The sequence below is a fragment of the Petromyzon marinus genome, chromosome 48 (genome assembly GCF_048934315.1).
Source record: "Petromyzon marinus isolate PM22_M1 ecotype Great Lakes invasive population chromosome 48, UKy_Petmar_22M1.pri1.0, whole genome shotgun sequence".
In the NCBI taxonomy this organism is placed as follows: domain Eukaryota; kingdom Metazoa; phylum Chordata; class Hyperoartia; order Petromyzontiformes; family Petromyzontidae; genus Petromyzon; species Petromyzon marinus.
The window spans coordinates 7,756,461-7,781,294 of NC_133714.1; the positions used below are offsets into that span (position 1 = coordinate 7,756,461).

The following is a 24,834-nucleotide window of genomic DNA, read 5'->3' on the forward strand; positions in this document are numbered from 1 at the left end:
CCCTAAATAATGATAATTATCGGGTCAATTAAATGTTTGCTTCACCGCCAATACCAACACAGCCGCCATTTGCCACTGAGTGACGGAGACGTCACCACGGCGCCTGTGCCAGGCTAGGTGCACTTCGAGGCCCTCACGTGGAGTTGTTGAAGGCTCGCTGCTGACAGGAGGAGGTCTCGGGACAGACCCGGCAGGTAGCATGGGGTCGGCTGACTGAGATGACCGGTAGATGCACCAAGCTGTAACACCCCCCCCCCCCACCTTAGCGTGCCAATTATAGCACCGTTCACGCACACAATGTTAAAGCCACGTGAATTCTCCCATTAATTACACTATGTAACACTATTTTTGTTCCTGGGTACGAAGTGTTTTTTTCAATAAATTTCAAAATATCACTGTCCTGGTCACAAAAACAAAGTTTGTGAGGAATAATAGCCATTTTATGTACTTTTGAGGCATAAGCAATTAGGAAATAACACTTGCAATCCCATGAACACATTTTTTATTACACTGTTATTAGACCACTCACGCGATTAATCTCATTCATAAAAAAACACACATACATTCATTCATAAATTCCCCCCGCCCCCCACCCTCGTGGCGGTGACGTCACCGGTAGCTGGCACTCCCTTTTACGACACCACCCTGGCGCGTTGCGTCCTTTTACGACGTCAACCAACCAGAAGCCTCGTTTTGCCCCCCCCCCCACATCGCTTCACGGTCAAACCGTAAAGCGGCTTTCACGGGAGATGTTGTTACAAAACGTAGTTCGCATACGCCGAGCATAGAAAACATTTATTTAAATTTTCTTTGTCATCCAATCGGCATCGAGAGAGGAGAGAGCTCCGCCGATCACGTGCACGCACCGGAACCAATGAGACGCCGGTGTGGGGGGGGGGAGGTGAGAGGGCGCTTAACCGCAGTAGGAAATGTAATGGGGGTTATTCATTGGCACGTGACTAATCACAGGAGGGGGGCCACCACCCCCACGATTGTTTGAGACTCAATGGAGGGTGCGGATTTTGACGAAGACGTCGTGTTTAAGGTTGCACTCTTTTGTTATTTCGACTTGTTTAACCCTTCTCCGCCACCACCCCCCCACCAACACCCCACCAACACCACACCACCGCACCACCACCCCGCCACCACCACCCCACCGCCACCACCACACCGCCAACACCACCACCCCACCACCAACACACCACCACACCGCCAACACCACCACCCCACCACCAACACACCGCCACCACCAACACACCACCACCACCCCACCGCCACCACCACCCCGCCAACACCACCACCCCACCACCAACACACCACCCCACCGCCACCACCACACCACCAACACACCACCACCCCACCACCAACACACCACCACCACCACCCCACCGCGTCGTGTTCGTCACGCCCCCGACGTTGGCGTGCCACAACGAGGCCTCGTAGCGTCGTGCAACCTCACTGTGATATAACTGTGTTAGTGGAGGACCGCGGAGCTTGGCGGTGTATGTACAGTGCGTGTACAGTACGTAGCAGTGTAGTCGCGGTGAGCGCTGCGCTACGAACCCGGCGACCCGAGTTCGATTCCCGCTCGCGGCCAACACCGGTGATGATTATTTGAATCGGTTCTGGGCCTCCCCTAGGTCGACTCGGCCTCAACTTAATGTTTTGCACATCGCCACGAGGGAGACAAAGGCGGCCGGGCGTGGTGCTAGCCACCCATCCCATCGTGTGCCGTGTCGGCCTTCATAGGTGCCGCTGGCTAACGGCACTTGCCCCCTACAGTCTGTTAAGGCTACACGGGGGATCTTTGTCTCGTACGGTACGTGTACGTTGAACTTCTTTCGCACCGTACGTAGCCAGCCGTGCTGATCGGAGGGCGGGTGAGTGTGTGGATTGATTGATTGACTGAGTGGGTGATTGACTTTGCGTGTTGGAGAGCAAAGCCACAACATTTACAATCCGAGTACCGTGGCGTTTCGCCAGTAATTATTACAGCCGGCATCGTCAGGCGGGACAGCAAGATCTGTGGAGAAATCCTCCTCCTGTTTCGCTTCTTTTATTTTAAATAGAGGTGTAGATGAGATGACATCACTTGTGAGCCCTTCTTGAGCGAAGTGGGGTGGGGGGGGAGGGAGCAATTAATGAATGCATAAAAATGACAATGGCTATCCATTGCCGGCTGGGTCATTCATCCGGTAATCAACGCAAACATTTTGCATGCGCCTGATGAGGTGGACCATCCGAAGATGTGGTCCTGCCGACTCATCCTCACTGCCGCGTGGCCGCTGCTGCCTTCCCCGCTACCCGCACGTGTCCGTGCGTCTTCCTCCTCCTACCCATCGCGCCTCTTGAGTCGTCCACCCTCCAATGTTGCTACTGCTGCACGATGCACCTGCAGTTTTAACCACAGTACTTGACACGGTGCAGTGCTTGATATGAGCTGCTGGCTGGCTGGCTGGCCGGCTGTGGCGTGTCGGCGCTGCGGCTAGCAACGCTGCGCTGTTACCGTATTTTCCCCGCATATAACCCGCAGACGCGCATATACCCCGCAAAAATAGCGTTTTGTGTAAAACACATTTCAGATAGCCCCGCACCTCCATATACCCCCTGCAGGGTCTTGTTTTGTTTGTAAAAAGTGGTATACCCCGCGGGTTATATGCGGGACAATACGGTAAACCCCGGCCGCTCATTCCAGCCCTTCCATGGCGAACATGAGTGGCGCGTGCGGTCATCGGAGCCGGCGTTGGCATGGGGCTGCCCCCTCTTCACCGGTCCCACGTGGTGAAGTATGGTCAAACAGGCCCCCCCCTTGATTGACATAGCGTGGGTGAGGCTTCTTGCCCAGCAAGTGGATTGACAAAGGGCTGTGAATAATTTATTGTTTTGTAATTGTTACTTGCTTATGGTTGATTGCCTCAATGGCTCTAAATGCCACATCATTGTCTTATTCCCTTGTTTATAAATGGCAAGTTCCTTACTGACAAGTTCCTTACTGACAAAGTGCATGCTCTTTATGAATGAGCAGATAGACTTGCAGAGACTTACAGAGATGGGGTTGTATGCCTGTACGCCGCTCGCATAGTCCCGTAGACTTTCACCGAGTCTTGTCGTTTTTTGGAACGCGGCCAAGTGCCTGCGAAGTTTGATTGCATGTGCACGCTACACAAATGAATGGATCGGAATCAAAAATATGTATTAATCCTGGAGAAATCCGATGAGCTATGAAGCTCTTTGTCGCGCGACGCGCTGCAGAATAAAGATGGAACAAAAGCTGACGCGTGCGCAAAGGAGCATGGACTTGTACCACGGTTGGATTTACGGTCCAGTACACGCATTGAGAGACAACCAAAAAGAGGAAGATGTGGGCTAGAGAACATCTGCAGGTTAAAGGCAAGGTATCAATATATTCCTGTAAGCAATCAGTTTGAGTACGTTGTTTACACCACGTTTTTTATGGATGCTGTGGGTTTTTTTTAAATTCCTCACTAATGCCATCGTGTTTGAGGCTGTATCTGCATTATAATTACTGTGGCAGATTTAAATAACTATATTTTTTTTAGAGATACAGCATGGGATTTGATGGTGATCAAAATCTAACTTAATTTTTCTTAAAAATAAAAATATTTTTTACATTGCAGTTATGATTCACTAGCCATTTTAAAAAAAATCTTATCTGTTATTGTATGTTATTGATTTATTTTACTGTAACTTGCTGCGTTTGTCGGAGAAGCGGTGGTTGTTGTTTTTGGTGATGAAACACCGATTTAAGAGCTTCTTGGCTCACAGCGTAATTAAAAACAGACTGTACTGAAAGGTGAAGTTGGTTTTGGATGGGACGCGTCACTTGAAGGGATGTGGGCCGGTGGTCGAGACTCATAAAGAAAGGAGTGGCAGCTAAAGGAGGGAACACGCCGGAGAGCAATCCACCGCAGATGTGGGGCGCTTCTGCAAGAACTGGATTGTTATATCGTAGGATCGTGGGCGATTGTGGCAACGGCTTGGCGAGACCTTAACCCGTCAAGTTAGATTCATCGCGGCCGCAGCTGATGCTGGTAATGATTGATCGATGATGATGGATAACATTGACATTGTTACGATACTTCTTCTCTGGGGTGTTGGGCACCAGGGCTCGCCTCTTTACCAGCACCTCGAGGATGCGGGCTTCGCGCAACTGGACTCGGCCGAGCGGCAGAGGGACCCCGGGGGGCGACCGGAGGAGCACGCGGAGACGCCGATGGAGAGCCGCGTGTCGTGCGTGAGTTCTTCCCCTCCCCCCGCACTGGTGTCTCTGAAATGGTGTGGAACTCTATCCCCTTTGCACATCCGCAACATCAAATGCAGTCTGACTTTTAAGAGACATCGAATAGGCCTCTCATCTTATTCTTGGTTCTTTCGGTAAAGTCACGTAGAAGGGAAACAAAATAATATATTTTTACATAATATATTTTTAACAAAATGACATATTTTTATTATTGTATTGTTTCCCTTCTACGTGACTTTACCGAAAGAACGAAGAATATGAATCCCTGCAGTCACGAAAGCTTTAAATCAAAAGGCCTCTTATCTGTTTTCGAGCAGCCCTGAGCTTGGCGCCACGCCTCTTGAGTTGTTAACTTGTCTGCAAAATCTGGGCCGATTATCAATGACATTACTATTATTGGTGTGATTTAAGGTGGTTGTTTCGTAGATCTTCGTGGGTCCGCAGTGGTGATTCCAGGACAAAGATAATGGGGAGGGGGCTACTGAACGCGCCGCCACTTGCTATGGTCTGGGGGGGCGGAGCATCACCCAGCGGAAAGCTCCATGAGCGGGAGAACATCCTGCTGACCTACTGGCCCCCGCCGTAGGAATGTGGAATCTCCACCGTAGGCTGTGGGCTGTAAACGGGCTGAGGACCGAATCAATGTCCGCGTGAGAAAGAAACCGCTTGCACTTTTACTTTGCGTAGCATCCCCTTTTCGCATGATGCATTACCGCAAGTATGAAATTAATACTCGTTTAAATCTATTCGACGTACGTGTACAGAAGGATTTGCCTCGCTTACAATGTCATGGATCTGTCAGGATTTGGAGTAGCATTTCAACAGGGTATGGGGACGGCTTCACCCAGCAGTGGACTGACCCAAGGGCTCTACATTTTGTTTTAGAAATTAAGAAAACAGTGGGGCCCAAGAAGGACATTCATTGGGGTGGCCCAGCATTTGTCCTTACGCCTCCGGTCCAACATTTGGGGAGGTAGTGGCCTTATTGGCACAAGACACAGAGGAAATTTTTAAGCAAATAATGAAACGTGCAGTGGACACCTACGGCCTATCTGTTCATAGATTGTGATGATGATGATGAGTGGCCTCCCCCCTGATTGGTACCTGAAGTTTCCACACCCATGACTGTCTCCCCCATCAGTGAGCAAATTATATCTCGACTTTGTCCTGTGACGTTGACACGGAAGCCTTGGTTTTGTGTGCCGGTGCGTACCATTGTGTGGTTGTAAACAGACACCTTCCCTTTGACCGTTGTACTGTAGTCGCTTTACAATCACTTCAACAGCACGGAGAGTCTTGAATGGCGGGATGGTGACTCAGAAGATCGGGGTGCACCAGCCGCCGCCAGTGCCAATTGCTTTGTCAGTCGAAGACCACGGAGACTTGCCACCACCGTCTTTGAAGGGCTCTGTCTGAAGGGACGAGGAAAGAGAGGTGGGCCAAAGACAAAGCCAAATTGAGGGCAACCCCCCTTTCCTTGGCTATATTTGGCCGGTTTTCTGGCCGAAGGCGCAGCAGAGGGCTATACGGCACAACGGTACATTCCCGCACGGTCGTACTTCCCACAGAGAGCGCGATCTGGGAATGACATCTGCAGGAGGTTGACGTAGCGAGCCGGTCCGTGCAAAAACCCCGGCCGTTAAAACTGTCACGGAGAGTGAACGCAGACAAGAGGCGGTTTTAAAACGAGAAGCGGAACGGAATGGCTTTGCCACTGTGCTCCGTTACAAACCGCTGGCGCTGGCCCATCGCGCGTATTTATTCGTGAGGAGAACTTCAGTTGCGCCCGCGTGCTCGCGTGAGGTGGTTACATTTCCCCCCCCCCCCCCCGGAGCGTGACGACACGATTAAATCCGTAACTCTGTATCGGGATCGCCATGCCCGCTCCACCAGCGTGGTTATCCAGTGTCCCGTTCCAAGCGATGTAAAATAATACGTAAATCGTCGCTGGCTGGCCACACTGGTATGACGGGGTGTGAAGTATTGGGTGTGTGAATTCTAGGGTACAGGAAATCTAAAACAGTGGGCGGTTATCATAATCGTAATAATAAATATCAGTCGGAAAACCCAGGAAAGCCTCACTGAGTCTCAAAGACTATATTCAAGAAGGGGAGCCGCTATGGTGGTGTGTTTGGTCAAGCCCTTCATTGAGAGTTCGGCTCCGTGTGGGAGGAAACCGGAAAACACGGAGAAAACCCACGCTTTGCGTAGGCCACAAGGAGCGGTATCTTTTACTGAATTTTTCACGGATAGGCGACTCTGGAGTCGACTGGAATGCACGGGATTTGATTTCTCTCAAAACTAGAGTTGCCCAAACAAAAGTGGCATTTCCACGATTTTTTTACGAGTACGACTCGAATCATCGTGCGAGTTTTGGTGGAGGGGTGAGTTTTGGGGGGGGCGGGGGGCTGCGGAGATCTTATCCAGAAATTTCTATTTCCGCTCGCCGAGAATACAAGGCATTGTATGTATGCATGTTGAACTTCGTTCGCACCACCGTACGTAGCCAACCGTGATGAACAGAGGTGCTGGAGATGGACAACAAACTAAACTCAAATAGCAGTTACAAAGAAATGAGTTTCAATCTAGATTTAAAAGTGCTCAGTTCCCAGTGCTCAGCTCACACATTCCAGCGCAGCGACAGATCGAAACGCAGGGTGAAACATTATCAACAGCAACGGAAGGTGCGACGGACAACGGCAAAATAGGTTCTAAAGTGCGACGAACTAAAACGCGTGGCATCTGACGGCGTCGGCAGTCTCGCTGTCTTGTCCTGTCCCCTGGGCTGTGTGCGTTGCGTTGGCCCGGAGGGCCCGCTTCGTCCCTTGGTGGGGGTGTCGCGACGCGACCGCTCGACATATGCCGCCCGCTCTTCGGCGTCGTGGAATCCCCCCGTACGGTTCGCCGGCGGTGTTTATTGTGTCGTGCGTCCCCCCCAGGGGCCGCCCTCCTCGCTCGAGCACCTGTCGTTTACAAGCGGAGCGGGCTTTGGGGGGGGGGGGGGAATGCGAGCCGCGTTTTCTCGGCGCGCTCGGCTCTCCGTGCCTCCAATCACGTCGCAGCCACCGCGGCTGCTGCTGTTGCTGCTGCTTCGATTGAGGCGCTCGCAAAAATTTACTGCAGAGGAGGAGGAGGCGGCAGGGGTGGCCCAGAGGTCAGAGCGTCGAGCCGGTGCTGCTGAGATCCTGCGTTTCAAAGCGGGGTTTTCAGCTGCCTGTGATAAACCGGGCTGACAAAGAAAAGCGAGTTGATGGTTGCAGCCTGGCTACCATTGACTCGCTGAGAGATCCACATGCTCGCATAAACCGAGTTGTGATGAACACATTGGATATAGGCCATGGGTTGTACTTGCACCCAACTTCTACCGTGTTGAACTCCTGGCTGGCGAAGGTTGCCTTGTCCGTGGAACCGCCCGAATGTGGACGTCTCGGCAACTTTTTTTGTTCGGCCGCTTCCGTCCTTGCTGACCTGGCGCCTACTGCAACTGGGTCTTTCTAAACGAGCATCATCGTCCCTTCGGGGACGAAGCCTTCGGGGGCCTTGCCACGGGGGGTCGCGGCGGTGGCGCAAGAGCGGCTGAACGTAAACGTCACCGAGCTAAACAAAACAAATTTAAAATAACGCCGCGGTGTCGAGCTTGTTGTGTCTCGCTGACAACCGATCGCATAAACGTTGCTCGGTCGAGGCACGCGTGCGTCGCTAAACCGTTGGCCGTAAATCTCAAAATCCGGGCCTGCGCCTTCATGGCCTCGCGTCTGCCGCTTTTTTACCCGCCTTCTGTTCCTCTGTTCCTTTTTTTTCTGACGCCCCTTTCATTTTTCGCTCGCAAGATGTGGGGGGGGGCCGGGGTGGGGGGGGGGCGGGTGGGTGGGGGGGGGTGCCGGGGTGGGGAGGGGGCGGGTGGGGGGGGTGCTCGACAGGGCACTTTTTTGTATTTTTTTGTAAGGGGCAGTCACACGGTTTCACAAGTGTCCAAAATTTATGACAGAAGGTGCTCGGACGACTGTTGGCCACCTCCGGTTGGTAGCGGGCAAGTTGCTGGTGTGTATATACGGGTGTGTATATGCTGGTGTGTATATACGGGTGTGTATATGCTGGTGTGTATATACGGGTGTGTATATACGGGTGTGTATTATAAAGTTGCCTATATACGGGTGTGTATATTTCTGTGGGGAAATACCTTTAGGTTGAACGAGGGAGAATCCACGGATGGGCTCTTGCCCCCCCCCCCTCTCCACCCCTTCCCCCAAGGATGCTCTAGGAGTTGAAGAAGAGCTCTGGTTGCCCCTCACCCCACCCCCGCCCCCCACCCTCACTGGTGCTGCCCTGACTACCCCGGCTCTCCCTGGGGCTCGTTGTTGTCGGCGCCGTTCCCTGGTCGCTCCGTCGCAGGCTATGCATGACCGCAGTCCTTTATTTGACCGAAGTGAGCTCATTGCGATTCCATAATAGCGGTCTTGTTTGTTTGTTGGGTTAGACTGCGTAAATATGAACGTGTCATTAACCCGCCACCACCTACCGACACAGCCAATTGGTAAGGTATGGAGCGTGAACAAAACGAGGCAAATGGTTCCTCGCTCAGCACGAACCGTTGTGTTGGAGAATAAGCTCTTGCGGTATTTACAGTTCGATTACTGACCCATTGCGATTCGTTGCAGCGTTTGCAACGCTGGGGCACCTGCCTAGCTGGGGTTACGCAATGAGGGCTGTCCAGTTTTGAACGTTAACTTTTGGTGGAGATATCGGCACACGGCAAGCGATTCTTTCGAACGACGATGTCACTGAATCTATATATATAAAAAAGTTTCTATATTCACAGATAAGGTTCGGAAAAATGATGTGAAACCCAAAACTTAAGATGGCTTTTGCGCGTGCAGTCGTTGGTGAATGGCTGGGACCATCGGCTCGTAACACTTGAGAACCCGGTTCAAACCCAGGATCTTATCGGTGCCGGCTCTGATCCCTAGTCCACCTGGCCACCTCGCCGAATGCGGTTTAATCACGGTTGGCTGGTGGTTTTAAATCATCCGTTAAACTCGTTATCACGAGGGGAGAAAGAAGTGTAAATGAGCCGTTAGCAGGAGCGCCCGGGGTCAAGATGTTAACTGTCTCAACCTGGCGTACATGAGGCTGTGGGTTCGATCCCGACCCTGATGCTTGCTGTATATTTTGACTTTTAATTTTTTCCCGGCGGTCGCATGGATTTTTTTTCGGGTCCTCCGGTTTATCCGTCCACATTTAGAATCAACATCACCACGCGTTTAAGAGCAGGCGGCTTCGTTGAGCTATCGTTTGTGACAGCTACGTACCTTCTGAAGAATATCTACATCGATCAATGGGGCCTTATTCTGGTGAAATAAAAATAGTAATAAAGAAAACAGACTTTGTGGATGAGACGGTCACACTCACCGCATTCTAAATGGCCGTGACGCAAGCATTAAAATGTGTCCTGGAAGAGGCATCATCGGCTTAAGCGCTATAAATATTACGCGCACGATTAAACTTTAGGATTGGGCAAAGTCGCTTCATTTACTTTACAGGCTCCATTGGTCGCATACATTCACGTATATATAATCGGGTGCAATTATTTAGATATTCTATACACTGCGAGACGGTTTCTGAATTGTGAGCATGTGCGTGGTGGGTGCCCGTGTCAGTTTGTGTGTCTGGCTTTTGTGTGTGTGTCATTCTGTCAATAAGTCTGTGCTTGTATGTGGTTGTGTGTATGTCCTGGTGGGGGGGGGTCCCCCTTTTCAAAAACGGGGACTGCAGTGATTGCAACAACTACCGGGGCATCACCCTCCTCAGTGTGCTAGGAAAGTTTTGGGCAAGGATTAATTATTCAACTTCGCCTTGCCAGGCACGCTAAGGAAAGGCTTGTGGATCCCAAATTTGGTATTGGACTTGGGTGGTCCTGCGCTGATGCCGTATTCTCTGTCCATCTGCTACAGCAGAGGTGAAGGGAATTTCAAGATTACCTACATCTGTTTTATTGATCTGGGTCAAGTCCTGTGATACCAGCAATAGGCCTCTGGGTTGTTCTTCGTGCTTTTGTGGTCCTTGACCCTCTGCTCACAATCTTGAACAACCTTCATGATGGTGGGCAGGCCTGGGTAAAGCTGCATGGCTGGGAGTTGGAGCCATTTCTTGTTCACCTTGGGGCACGACAGGCATGGCTCGTGATCCCTGCACTATTTTTGTGACCACGTAGTTCAATAATCTTTCTATGGTTACACCGGAGAGCACTTTGCATCTGGTGAAGATAGAATGGGGGGCTGATTGATGACACGGGTGCGGACAAGGGATGGCTCCCTATTGGTCGGCTAACCACGTGATATATGCTGATGATTTAATAATCGATTGTTCACTCTGAGAGGAGTTGGAGACGCTCCTCTTGGGCCTGCAGTATGCCACTAAGAGATAGAGCCTCACCGTCGGCTGTATGCATATGTGTGTCAGTCTGTGTGTGACTGCCTGTTCGTCTGTGTCTGATTGTGCGTCTGTCAATCTGTTTGTGTCTGACTGACCACCCACCTCACTCTGTGTGTGTATGTAAGTCTACGTGCATGTCTGTGTCCGTGTCTCTTGGTCTGTGTGTCTGTCTGTGTCTATATGTGTATATATTTGACTGTCTCAGACTGTCTCTGTCAATCTCCTTGTCTGACTGTGTGAACAGTCCTGCGTGGGAAGCGGTAGTCAGGCGTACTCTTTGGGTCTTTCGGTAAAGTCACGTAGATAGGTTTAAAGAAAATAACAAAAGGCTACGACGTTTCGATGGCAACGCAAGCGGTCGTCATCAGGAAAAGGTGGTTAGCTTCTAAAGGCAAACTGTGTTACAAGGTTTGACTCGATAAGACGAGCCTTCTTGTCCCGAAGTTTGTTAAAAGATCTAATAGTTGTATGGAAACCCTCCCCGTAGAGGTGGTTAAATCGTGTCTTGCGGTTAGCACGCTGCGCTACAAATCTGGCAACTCATGTTCGATTCCCGCTCATGGCCAACAGCAGTAACATTTACCCGAACCGGTCCTGGGCCCTCCCCGAGGTCGACTCGGCCTGAAACGAGTACCTGGCGCGATGTGTAAACATTGACACGAGGGAGACAAAGGCGAGCGTGGTGCTGGCCACTCACCTTTGTGTGCCGTGCCGGCCTACATAGGTGCTCGCAAACAGCACTTGCCCCAACAGGTCTGTTAAGGCTGCACGGTGGCTGTCTTTGTCTGAACAGTCCTGTGGAGAATGGATCAAGAGGCCCTTCACTCTTCTCTTGTCGCACGTTGGAGGACTTGGGGCTTATGCCGCATCAAGCGACCAGGTGGGTGGGCCCTTGTGACACCGCGGTGGAGGCCACATAACACACACACACACAGATTTACTACAAGCTGGCAAGCCAATACAGTCAAGGAGCATTCGCATCGTTTGGAGATTTCACCAAGGGGGGCAAAGATCATTAATAATAATAATACACAATACTGTTAAATCTGGATAACTCCTGCCCATTTCAAAAACATCTTTCCAGCATAGAAGAGAAGGCCAAAATGCCTTCTAGGGGCCTCTCGAGAGCTCGCTGCGGTGGGAGACCCTTCTACCAACAGTGGCCCGAGAAAGTAATTGCAGGCCTTCACCTGTACCTGTAAATACCTTCATGTGCACTTAGAATTAATCGTGAAGCAGTCAGACTGATTAATGATCCAGCACTCGCTATCTAACTCCAGTATACTCGCTCACCAGCGGCCAGTCACCTCTTTACGCTCTCACTGCTACCATCGTGACTGTTCCAGCGAACTTCACTCATTGATTCTCCACCCATGTCGAGTACTCGGGTCTACCAGGCTGACTCGATTCCTGCATACCGGTGTTCAGCCACCAGAATGTAGGTCACAACAACACACTCACCCAAACACTCACCCACCCACTCGCCCACTCACCCACCTACCCACTCACCCACCCACCCACTCGCCACACTGCAGGTCACAACACTTCTCTATCTGCTTGGTAATTTAGAATCGACATCAACCGTTTACAATATTTGGCTGCTCTACATTTCCACACGATAAGCCACTTCACTTGGCTGTCATTTTTTGATGGCTGGGTCGCCTCTGAAGAAGAGCTACATAGCTCAGCGTGGCCTTACCTGGTACAATAAAAAAAATAGTTTGGTTTCGTTCACTATGATAAACAAAAACAAAACAATGCGGCTGTTCTGGTGCTCTGCCACCCAGGCCGACGCGTGGCGCCGGCGGGAGGTGGCGACCGTCGTGACGCGAGGCCGCCTGCTCGAGGAGGACGTGGAGCTGCTGGGGCTCTTCGCCCCGGAGGTGCTCACGTGGGCCGCTGAGCCGCTCGCCCCGACCTCCGCGACCCCGCGAGGCGGCGACGTCGGGGACCAGCTCGATGGCACGAGCGTCGACGCTCGGTGAGTCCCCCGGTGGTCCGATTCAGCCGGCGCCCCCTCGTCGCCGGAGTTGCCCAAATATCCAAATATAGGGCCACAGATCCTGGGTGATCGTTGTGATTGGGCCACTTTGGGCCCGTGGGAGCTGACACGTTTGCTAGGGTGGACTCCCACCTCGGAGTGAGGGCCCCCGGAACAGAGTAAGATGTTATTTCGCCAGAGCGGTTTACGTCGTGGGGCGCCGACAGTGTGTACGCGACAGTGAGGACACAACAAGCCCAGGACTGAGACGGTGTAAGAGTTCCGACGGTTTATTTCCTCTCCTGCCGATGTTAGGGGAGATTCTCGTGCGATGCTGCACGCATCCCACTTCCACTCAAAGACCCCCAATTGCAATGGAAACAACAGCACGGAATAGTTTTCCACTTCACCTTGACCTTTGCGAGGTCACGGCTTGAAGGGATTTAAAAAAAAAATTGCGCGGTATTCACGGCCGGGATAGAGGGTGGGGGGAGGCAGTGATGTCGGTGCGAAGCAGGAACCCGGCTCAACGCTATGGGATGCGGGTGAAGTCATCACGTGACATCACCACCACGCACTTGCCTGCCGACCCTTGCGCCAGCCAGCAAAACTTTTTTTGTCACGTGAAGATGAGGAGCTTTTTTTTAACTTGGCAGGCCCGAAAAGCCCCAGGTGAACGTGTGTTTGTCTTTGGAAGTCTTTAATTAGCGATAAAAATGTTCATGTTTCAAACCGCACAATGAGATGACATCACATGCCACATAAAAATTGCAGCTTTACAAGATGACGTCACACAATGATGTCATGGAGTGGGCAGGGGGAGGTGATGCGCGTGTGCCTTGGTCAGCAATCTGAATATTTTTAGCGCTGTTTTTTTTTAATCACAAACTTTTGGGCAACCCTTCAATCAATTTGCCCGGTTTTCTATAAGGTAGTCCCTAACACCAACACAACTTCATAACAAAATTTAATTCATATTTGATCATCTCTCACAGACTTATCATGGTCTCCTGTTCCTGACGGACGGACAGACGATGCTAATGCACTCACATGCCTCCCCCCTTCACCAACACGCACCGACCAGCCGAGCGAAGTGTGATCCAACAATTTCCATTCCTGACAATGGGAGCGGAGTGACCTTCATCTAGCAGTATATTGACAAATCGGCTGTACATTATTATTATTCGCGTGATATTGACATTTTTTTCACTGCCGGTTCTTATGCTCACCAATAGTTGGTATGTGATGTTGTGGATTTGCTCTCCAACACACCCGTGTAATGTACTAGTAACGAATTGGTACGTTCTGTTGACGTGACCCACCTTACTAATTGGCTGCGTCGGGTCGTGGCGGGTTTAACGACACATTTATGTTAACGCGATCTAACCCAAAAACCTGTATTATGGACGTCACCTCTGTTGTCCTATCTCTGCACGGCCGGCTACGTACGGTGCGAAAGAAGTTCAACATGCGTACGTATGTCTCCGCAGGAAGCCATCGGCGTGGTTGGCTGTCGCGGCGGCCCTGCTCGCCGTGGTGGCGGTTTGGGCGACCTCGCCGACGGCTGGCGGTGTGGCAGCCGTGCCGGTGGTTTGGCGGAGCGCGGCCGTGGCAGTGGCCGCGGCGGCGGCGCTGGTTGCCCTAGCCACGATGGCGAGGTCTCTGCGGCGCCGGCTGGACGGGGCGCGGCTGGAGCGTCGCTGCGTCTCGACCGGCGCTTTCGCCGGGGACTGCGCCGCCCTCACCGCTCTGGCCAAGAAGTCGCTTCGGCTGGTGCAGGAGAGCGAGGTCATCACTCGCGGGTTCACCCTGTGAGTGGCCCCTTCTGCGTGCGTGTGTGCGTACGAGGGTTGGGGGGCGGTGGCGGCGGCAATAATGCAGGTGTTCCATCCTGACAGGTTGCCGATTTAAAATCGAATCTTTACGTGGGGAGCGGTAGTGTAGCTACGAACCTGGCGACCCGAGTTAGATTCCCGCTCACGGCCAACACCAGTGACCATTATCTGAACCTGTCCTGGGCCTCGCCTAGGTGTGGTGTGTAAAACATCGCCACTGGGGAGGCAAAGGTGGCCGGGCATGGTGCTGGCCACCCACCCCCTTGGTGTGCCATGCCAGCCTTCATAGGTGCTCGCTAACGGCACCTGCCACAACAGCCTGTTAAGGCTATGCGGAGGTATCTTTGACTTTCTGTGTGCGAGCGTTGGATGGCGGTGGCGGTGGCAGGAGTGTGGGTGTTAGTCAAGACAGGGTTCCGGTTAAAATCTAATCTGAAAGAAGGAGTTAGTCGTTGGGCAGAATGCATGTGATGGGGTGTAGAGCGTTGGTACATCCCACCTGTTCCAAGAGGGGTTAGTCCCGCGTGTAAGAGTGTGCCAGAGGCCATCTCGTGGAGGCCCTTCTGCCAACAGTGGCGTGAGCAAGCAATTGCGGGGCTGCGCCACCCGATTGAACGATCAGGCGTCCACCAGGGCAATCGAGCGATGAGACCGGCTGATTGCGTGCTTCCGCCGGGTGCGTTGTTGCATCGCGAGATTGCGAGCGACGGCGACGGCTTGGGCAAGCCTTCATCCAGCAGTGGATAGACTACGTCGAATGACGACAACGACGACGATCTTAAGAGCGACTATCATTACTTTCCCTCTTCGTATTCCAATGTGGCTTTCACTCATTACCCATTCAATCCATTCATCATCATTTGCTGTCATCAATTTCGCTTTCATCGAATTCACGCATCGCAGATTCTCCCCCATCGTTCCCTCTCATCTATTTCATTCACCTCATCCCCGCCATTACATTCACACGTTGTTCGTTCGTTTGTTGGTTTCTCAATCCGCTCCTCCTGGTGAGGGTCGCGGCGGCAGCGTGTTGAGTCGTGCGGTTCAGACCTCCCTTTCCCTGGCGACAGCCTCCAGCAGTACATTACTGTACGCTACTACACTATACACTACACTACTAAACGTTGCTATACACTCCACTACTAAACACTACGCTACTATACTCTACACTACTATACATTACTACACACCACTAATTACTATAGACTAATATACACTACACTATACACTACTATACACTACACGATACTCTAGCTCTTCCTGGGGAATTCCCAGGCGTTCCTGGGCCGGCCCCCGGGGTCTTCGCTCATACGTTGTACCGTCCTTAATTCTTCGCAAAGTGCCTTGGTTGAGCGCGATACAATTTCCTTTACGATCGGACAATCGACGGTCTTTCGCACGCAGGGTGAGCGCCAGCTGCTCCGTGCGGACCCTGGACCTGGGCGCCGGCGCTCAGCTCCCGATGCTCCGCCGCTCGCTCTACTGGGCCCTGCGCTCCTCCACGCTGGCGCTGCGCGACGCCACGCGTGGCCTCGTCGCTTCATATCCTTCCAGAGCCAAGACGACTCGTCGGTCGAGCGAGCGCATTCGTCCGCGGTAAAAATGGCGATTCCTTTTTTTTATTTTTGCGGTCAGTTACTCGGGGGGCCCCCTTGGATGTAATGTAATTTATATTTCTATAGAGAGCGCCTTCGCTCAAGGCATGTGGCGTAGCTTACGAAACGCTGACAGAATGGAATGGTGTGGTTGGCAGGGGCAGTACTTGGGGATCACGACAGGGTAGGGACTGGGGGGAGTAGAGGGGCGAGGGGAGGGAAGAGGGAGAGAATGGGATATGGGGAAGAGGTGGTGAGGCTTTAAGAGAGGAACGGAAAGAGGTTAAGGAGGGGGGACTACTTAATGTACAGGGGCTGTGCTGAGTCTATGGGGTAGTGCTGAGTCGATGGGCAGTGCTGAGTCTATGGACAGTGCTGAGTCTATGGGCACTGCTGAGTCTATGGACAGTGCTGAGTCTAAGGGCAGTGCTGAGTCTATGGGCAGTGCTGAGTCTATGGGCAGTGCTGAGTCTATGGACAGTGCTGAGTCGATGGGCAGTGCTGAGTCTATGGACAATGCTGAGTCTATGGGCAGTGCTGAGTCTATAGGCAGTGCTGAGTCTATGGACAGTGTTGAGTCTATGGGCAGTGCTGAGTCTATGGACAGTGCTGAGTCTATGGGCAGTGCTGAGTCTATGGACAGTGCTGAGTCTATGGGCAGTGCTGAGTCTATGGCCAGTGCTGAGTCTATGGTGCAGTGTGGAGTCTATGGCCAGTGCTGAGTCTATGGTGCAGTGTGGAGTCTATGGCCAGTGCTGAGTCTATGGGCAGTGCTGAGTCTATGGGCAGTGTTGAATCTATGGGTAGTGCTGAGTCTATGGCCAGTGCTGAGTCTATGGCCAGTGCTGAGTCTATGGGCAGTGCTGAGTCTATGGGCAGTGTTGAGTCTATGGGTAGTGCTGAGTCTATGGGCAGTGCTGAGTCTATGGGCAGTGCTGAGTCTATGGACAGTGCTGAGTCTATGGGCAGTGTTGAGTTTATGGGCAGTGCTGAGTCTATGGGCAGTGCTGAGTCTATGGGCAGTGCTGAGTCTATGGACAGTGCCGAGTCTATTGGCAGTGCCGAGTCTATGGGCAGTGCCGAGTCGATGGGCAGTGCTGAGTCTATGGTGCAGTGCTGAGTCTATGGTGCAGTGTGGAGTCTATGGCCAGTGCTGAGTCTATGGCCAGTGCTGAGTCTATGGCCAGTGCTGAGTCTATGGGCAGTGCTGAGTCTATGGGCAGTGTTGAGTCTATGGGTAGTGCTAAGTCTATGGGCAGTGCTGAGTCTATGGCCAGTGCTGAGTCTATGGGCAGTGCTGAGTCTATGGACAGTGCTGAGTCTATGGGCAATGCTGAGTCTATGGGCAGTGCTGAGCCTATGGCCAGTGCTGAGTCTATGGTGCAGTGTGGAGTCTATGGCCAGTGCTGAGTCTATGGCCAGTGCTGAGTCTATGGCCAGTGCTGAGTCTATGGGCAGTGCTGAGTCTATGGGCAGTGTTGAGTCTATGGGTAGTGCTAAGTCTATGGGCAGTGCTGAGTCTATGGCCAGTGCTGAGTCTATGGGCAGTGCTGAGTCTGTGGGCAGTGCTGAGTCTATGGGCAGTACCGAGTCTATAGGCAGTGCTAAGTCTATGGACAGTGCTGAGTCTATGGGCAGTGCTGAGTCTATGGCCAGTGCTGAGTCTATGGTGCAGTGCTGAGTCTATGGGCAGTGCTGCTCAATGTACAGGGGAAGTTGATTCCAGTGGAGGAGTGCAAGGTGGGAGGAGGATCGAACACGCGATTGGGCACGCGAGGAAGAGGAAGGACAGCAAGAGAGAGAGAGAAGATTGTGAACGAAGATGACGAGAGGAGGGGACATGGTAGGAGACGAGAGAGGCGAGACGAGGTTGCTGTTCTCACACCGTGCCTCCCCCCAAAAACTCAGGAGGCTTCCTGCAAGCCACGTGATTCCCACGCCATCGACTGGACCACATCGGTGCCTTCGTTTGGCTCCACGAGCCTCTTGAATTAACACTGAACCCCTTGGGTAAACCTTAGGATTGTTTACAAACTATGCCTACTCGTATACAAGATAAAGGTTTTTGGGTTAGATCGCGTAAGTATAAATGTTTTGCCTTAACCCTCCACCACCCGACACAGCCAATTAGTAAGGAGTTGTCACGTAAACAAAACGCCAATTAGTTACTACTTCAGCCCACCGGTGTGTTGTAGAGTAAATCCACAACATTGACTAGTACGCGAAACGTCGTACTACTCAAATTGTTATTGTTGTGAATTTACTCTTCTCAACACACCGGTGGGCTAAAGTAGTCACTAATTGGCACGTTTTGTTTACGTGACAAATCCCTTACGGATTGGCTGTGTCGGGCGGTGGAGGGTTACGACACAACATTGACAATTACGCGATCTAACCCAAAAACCTTTATTATTAATAATATTGGTCGCGAAAGCCTACGCGTGAAACTCGTATACAAGAGTCAATCAGCTCAGTCATGTCTTGTTTAGCAGCGTGTACCAGCCCCCACCGGACCCTGATAGAACTGTGTGTAGCTCTTTATTTCAGAAGCGACCTGGCTATATCACAAATGATAGCCCAACGAAGTCGCGTATCATCACGTGGAATTATTTAGCCGCCAAATACTCTAAACGCGCACGCTGATTCTAAGTGTTGGAGGGAAAAAAACGGAGGACCCGGAGAAAAATCCACGCGACCACGGGGAGAACACGCACACTCCAAATATAAGCAGGCGTCAGGGTCGAGCTCGAACCCACGACCCGCTGTATACCAGGCGAGGGAGTTAACATCTCCGAGCCACCGTGGTGCCCGATATACAGTGAGGGAAAAAAGTATTTGATCCCCTGCTTGTACGTTTGCCCACTGACAAAGAAATGATCAGTCTATAATTTTAATGGTAGGTTTATTTGAACAGTGAGAGACAGAATAGCAACAAAAAAATCCGGAAAAACGCATGTCAAAAATGTTATAAATTGATTTGCATTTTAAATACGGAAATAAGTATTTGACCCCCTCTCAATCAGAAAGATTTCTGGCTCCCAGGTGTCTTTTATACAGGTAACGAGCTGAGATTAGGAGCACACTGTTAAAGGGAGTGCTCCTAATCTCAGCTTGTTAACTTTATAAAAGACACCTGTCCACAGAAGCAATCAATCAATCAGATTCCAAACTCTCCACCATGGCCAAGACCAAAGAACTCTCCAAGGATGTCAGGGACAAGATTGTAGACCTACACAAGGCTGGAATGGGCTACAAGACCATTGCCAAGCAGCTTGGTGAGAAGGTGATAACAGTTGGTGTGATTATTCGCAAATGGAAGAAACACAAAAGAACTGTCAATCTCCCTCAGCCTGGGGCTCCATGCAAGATCTCACCTCGTGGAGTTGCAATGATCATGAGAACGATGAGGAAATCAGCCCAGAACTGCACGGGAGGATCTTGTCAATGATCTCAAGGCAGCTGGGACCATAGTCACCAAGAAAACAATTGGTAACACACTACGCCGTGAAGGACTGAAATCCTGCAGCGCCCGCAAGGTCCCCCTGCTCAAGAAAGCACATATACATGCCCTTTCTGAAGTTTGCCAATGAACATCTGAATGATTCAGAGGACAAGTGGGTGAAAGTGTTGTGGTCAGATGAGACCAAAATGGAGCTCTTTGGGATCAACTCAACTCGCCGTGTTTGGAGGAGGAGGAATGCTGCCTATGATCCCAAGAACACCATCCCCACTGTCAAACATGGAGGTGGAAACATTATGCTTTGGTGGTGTTTTCTGCTAAGCGGACAGGACAACTTCACCGCATTAAAGGGACGCTGGACGGGCCATGTACCGTCAAATCTTGGGTGAGAACCTCCTTCCCTCAGCCAGGGAATTGAAAATGGGTCGTGGATGGGTATTCCAGCATGACAATGAGCCAAAACACACAGCCAAGGCAACAAAGGAGTGGCTTAAGAAGAAGCACATTAAGGTCCTGGAGGAGCCTAGCCAGTCTCCAGACCTTAATCCCATAGAAAATATGTGGAGGGAGCTGAAGGTTCGAGTTGACAAACGTCAGCCTCGAAACCTTAATGACTTGGAGAAGATCTGCAAAAAGGAGTGGGACAAAATCCCTCCTGAGATGTGTGCAAACCTGGTGGCCAACTACAAGAAACGTCTGACCTCTGTGATTGCCAACAAGGGTTTTGCCACCAAGTACTAAGTCGTGTTTTGCAGAGGGGTCAAGTACTTATTTCCCTCATTAAAATGCAAATCAATTTATAACATTTTTGACTTGCGTTTTTCTGGATTTTTGTTGTTGTTATTCTCTCTCTCTCACTGTTTAAATAAACCTACCATTAAAATTATAGACCAATAATTTCTTTGTCAGTGGGCAAACGTACAAAATTAGCAGGGGATCAAATACATTTTTTCTCTCACTGTACAAGGGCCATTGCCTGAAACACCACCTGTTGTGTTTTTAATGTTCAGAGCAGCGCTTATTGATGAATGTGTTTTTGCGATCTGTGCGTATGCACCAGTTGCCCACAAGGTGTCTCAAAAAATATGTTCTCATACGAGTGACTGCCCAATTTGGAAGAACAAAACAACAACAGCCCATGACTCACCCGGCAACTCCGTGCCAAACAATACAAACCCTCGACTGAGAGAAATCACGCGGCTTGTACAGCCCCCTTTGTGAGTGCACTGCTGGAAGGAGGCCTCCTCACGCTGTGTTGATCGCTTGGGAGTCGATTTGACCGTGCTTTCACCACGCTGGTCAGTGTGGGTCGTTGAAGGGTGTCGCCCAGGACCGGCTGTGATGTCGCCCGCGACTGATGTCAGCCGTGGCCGGGAATCGAACTCGGGTCGCTGGGCTCTCAGCGCTGCGCCACCACTCCCCGGATAATAACTCCGCCCCTTCTTCATTTTCCCAGAATGGTCTGAAGTGAGTCTCAAGACTATTTTTCTCAGGAGGGTCCTGCCACATTGGGATGTTTGGTCAATTGCATGAATGATTTATTATTGTTTTTTGTGGGAGGATACGGTAGTATCTCAAAGAAAAAAAAACGCACCACCCACACATGATGGGGTAACATTTAAAATATCCACGCACAACCACAGCTGCGCTTGCCGTCATCATCTTGGCCACCTCGCAGCCTTTAGCCAGTTGGGACCGGTTCTGATATCGTTCACTCCCGAAGTTAGCGATGCATGAGACTCAAACTCAGGTCGCCGGGTTTGCTGCGCGGCGCGCCAACCGCCGCGCCCTCTCTTCGCCCGTGATAATTATGATAATTATTATCTTCGGTTGCCCACTCAAACTTTAACAAACGATGCCGGTCAATGTGGAACCAATCGGCTGCGCGCGCCCCCATGCCGTCCGTGCCCCTTGCGTCTCTGTCCGTGCGGTGCCGAAGGCCCCCACTCCGCCTCGTTGTTTATAAATACCGCGGGGGGAAGCTGCGGCTTCTGGAAATAGCTGCGCCTGGGAAGCGACGCAGCCGCTGCCGCCTCCGCCCACGCCGCCCCTTAATGCGAGCTGACACGTGAGCGGCCAGGGCCCTGTGGCGGCGTTGGGGCGGGGGGCGGGGGGGGGGGCGGCAGCCTTGGCCCCTGTGACGTCGGCGTCCGCGAGGGAGCGATGCGCGCTGACCGCTGGCGCTCGAGAGGGTGCTGCCGGCAATGCGATCGATGGATCGTCGCGATTCGGGGGTGGGGCGTTGCGATTTGATTCGCAACGCCGAATTATTTTACGCGTCTCAGATTTGCTTGCGCCGTTGTTTTTGCCTGCGGAAACTTTCGTCTGCCCTGCGGCTCTCGTGTCACACCGTGTGCGCCCAGCCAGTTGACGGTTCATCGTCGTCGCCGGCAGCTATGATCATTCTGCTGCTGGATGAAGGCCTCTTCCCCCCCCCCCCCCCCAAATCATCTATCTATCGCCTGTACACGAGCTGCTTTCATCACTCCAGCTCTCCATTGATGTTATCTCGGACACGTGTTCCGTTCCTTGGCTTCCACTCCCTCATTAATCTTGACCATCGTCCCATCATCCCTGACCCAAGGCCACTTTTATTTTGCGTACCTTTCCCCGGAGATGATCACGGCAGCAACAATGCCGCACGTCCTCGTTTCACTTGAAACACACGGTCGACATCCAGGCTTGTGACAGCGGCATGCACGGTTGGGGTAAAAACATCCCGATGTAGCAAGACCCTCCAGAAAAGAAGACTTATGACTGGTTTGCACTTTCCTGGCAAGCCATTGGGGATTATACCAATATACGGTAGATCATCAACTATCTGGCAGCTTCGGAGGAGGAGGTAACAGATTTTCTAAAACGCCGGATAATCACGAATCATCATTATTGAAAATAGCTTATTGTTGCACATTCTTGCATGTTTTCAGATGTTATATATATTTTAGTGCTTTAAATTTGTTTACTATGTGAAATTGGCTTGAATAAACATACAAATAGATACAAATAAATATCCTTACTTTTAAAAAGTTACTGTATTTACTGGACTGTACTTACCACTCCAATCTCAAAGACTGCATCATGGAGTGATGTCTATACGTGCAGTATTTTCATTGTTTAAGTTGTATGTAGTGTATAATGTACCATATATTTTTGACAATGAAATCAAGCGTAGCTGCCTGTCTTGTGCACGCTACGTGATGCCGATCGCCGGACTAGTTAGAGCCTTTGGAACGGTTTTGCCGGTTTCGCCGGATCAGCCCGGGACCGCCGGATAATGTCGAAAGCAACCGGATAATCGGGCGGTGCCGGATAATCGATGGCCAACAGTAATGTCACGCTGCCGATGACCAAACCTACCGGAATGCGCCTGATCTCATCCTATCTCGAGAGCTAAAAAGCAGGATTGTGCCAGATGGTTTTTTGGGTGTGGGGCGGACCACCCTGTGCGTAAAGCATGTGTTGATAAGCTGCCGCACAGCTCCGTTGCGAGCAGCAGAGAGCAGAGCAGCAAAAGCATTGTTGTAACCCCCCCCCCGTCACCCCCCGTCTCTTCACTAACTCACTAACCAGCACGGTGAAGCAATGTCTAGTAACCCCCCCCCCATCCCTTCACTAACTCACTAACCAGCACGGTGAAGCAATGTCTAGTAACCCCCCCCCCCCCGTCCCTTCACTAACTCACTAACCAGAACGGTGAAGCAATGTCTAGTAACCCCCCCCCCCCCCCTTCACTAACTCACTAACCAGCACGGTGAAGCAATGTCTAGTAACCCCTCGTCACCCCCCATCCCTTCACTAACTCACTAACCAGCACGGTGAAGCAATGTCTAGTAACCCCCCCCCCCCCCCCCCGAGACCCCTATTCCGTGGGGAGGCCCTCATTTGAAAGACGATTGACGAGGGCTGTAAATTATTAGGGACGCGTATAACGTGTTATAATAAAAAAAAATAGTTATTGGTATGTTATTGATCCATTCAAAAAAAAATCCTGCTGCCTTTTAACTGAGCAACAATTTAACTGAGCAACAAACGGGGAGAGACGACCCTCCTGTGAACTCTTGCGACCTTGCGTCTGGATTCTTGTTTTTCTGGATATTTTTTGTCTTAAGATGTTTTCAATTTGGGTTCGGAGGTTTACGGCCTTTGGCAGGCGGGGCAGGGGGGGGGGGGTACAGGGGAGGGAGCGATTTTTCTGGAGGTTTTTTTGTGGTTGTGCCATTCGAGCTCGGTGATCGATGGGTTCGCGGTTTGTAACCCCCCCCCCCCATGTCGGACGTTTCGCTCCACGTGCCGGCAGCTTCTTCGGGAGATAAATTTGGACATCGCTGCGAACAGCCGCTCGGGTACTCAACCTGACAAGCACGCAGCAGGAGAGCTACGAAGCGGATGTGGCTAAGAGAGGGGGGGGGGGGAGAGATGGAGGGAGAGAGAGAGAGAGATCGTTCAGAGGCCTCGAGACACAGTAGCAGCACAGCAAGAGCTAGATATAAAAAAAAAATCTGAAGACAGAGAGAGAAAAATATGTTTTCTCGAAATCTGAGCACGTGGGCTCTTGCATGGCGTGCTGACCTCACTTGTTTAACGGATCCTGTTGCGATTCTGTTGTGGTTTTGCGGGTTCTTGGCTCTTGAGAAGTTGCGCCTTGCGCAATGCGACGTTCATCCAAGGTGGCGGGCAGCGAAAAGTCCCTTTGAGTTCGTTCATTCTGGCGGTCAGATGGGTTTGTTAGCCAAGGCTTGTTGTTGACGACGTTTCGTGGCCTAACTCGCCGCAGGGGCAAGAGACACGAGTCAGTGTGATGCGCGAGTGTGCACAGATGGCAGGACACAAAGCAACTACTGTTCAGTTCCACGATGTTGCTCCTCCCAGACCTGAAACCCCGTTGCGCTATCGGTCATGACACGGATGAATCCTTCACAGAGCAGTGTGACCCTCCTTTGTTAGAGAATGGCCCGCAGAAGGGGATATCACAGAGCTACGTCTGAGATCCCTTCAAGTGACCTCTGCACTACACAGCGCGAGTAAGCAACACTCTACCCATCCATCCTACCAGAGGGAGTAATATATTAATGTTGCGTGACAGTAACAAAGATATTTGTAATTTACATCGAGAATTTAGCCAAATTAAGCGCAGACACCAAATCGTTACGCGATGAGTTTTTTGTGCAGTCATTGGTGACTGGGTTGAGATCATCAACTCATTGTTATTCAGAACCCAGTTTAATGCCAACTTGATGTATGCCTATCTATTGGCCTCTAGGTAAGTCATT

The 24,834-nt window shown here is 51.4% G+C and overlaps 1 protein-coding gene across 2 annotated transcripts in view; it reads left to right on the top strand.

The window, feature by feature from the left end:
• Window positions 1-703: 703 nt before the first annotated feature.
• Window positions 704-24,834, top strand: part of VEZT (vezatin, adherens junctions transmembrane protein) — a 41,799-nt gene continuing 17,668 nt past the window's right edge. Inside the window, exons 1-6 of one of the 2 annotated variants that reach the window (XM_076074506.1) lie at window positions 704-1,045; window positions 4,127-4,255; window positions 11,487-11,573; window positions 12,481-12,674; window positions 14,165-14,485; window positions 15,914-16,050. In XM_076074506.1, the coding sequence (XP_075930621.1) occupies window positions 1,007-1,045; window positions 4,127-4,255; window positions 11,487-11,573; window positions 12,481-12,674; window positions 14,165-14,485; window positions 15,914-16,050 (907 nt within the window). In that variant the 5' untranslated portion in view covers window positions 704-1,006. Of the gene's footprint in view, window positions 1,046-1,360; window positions 1,820-4,126; window positions 4,256-11,486; window positions 11,574-12,480; window positions 12,675-14,164; window positions 14,486-15,913; window positions 16,051-24,834 lie in introns of those variants that run through there. The other variant, XM_076074505.1, reaches the window with a different exon arrangement.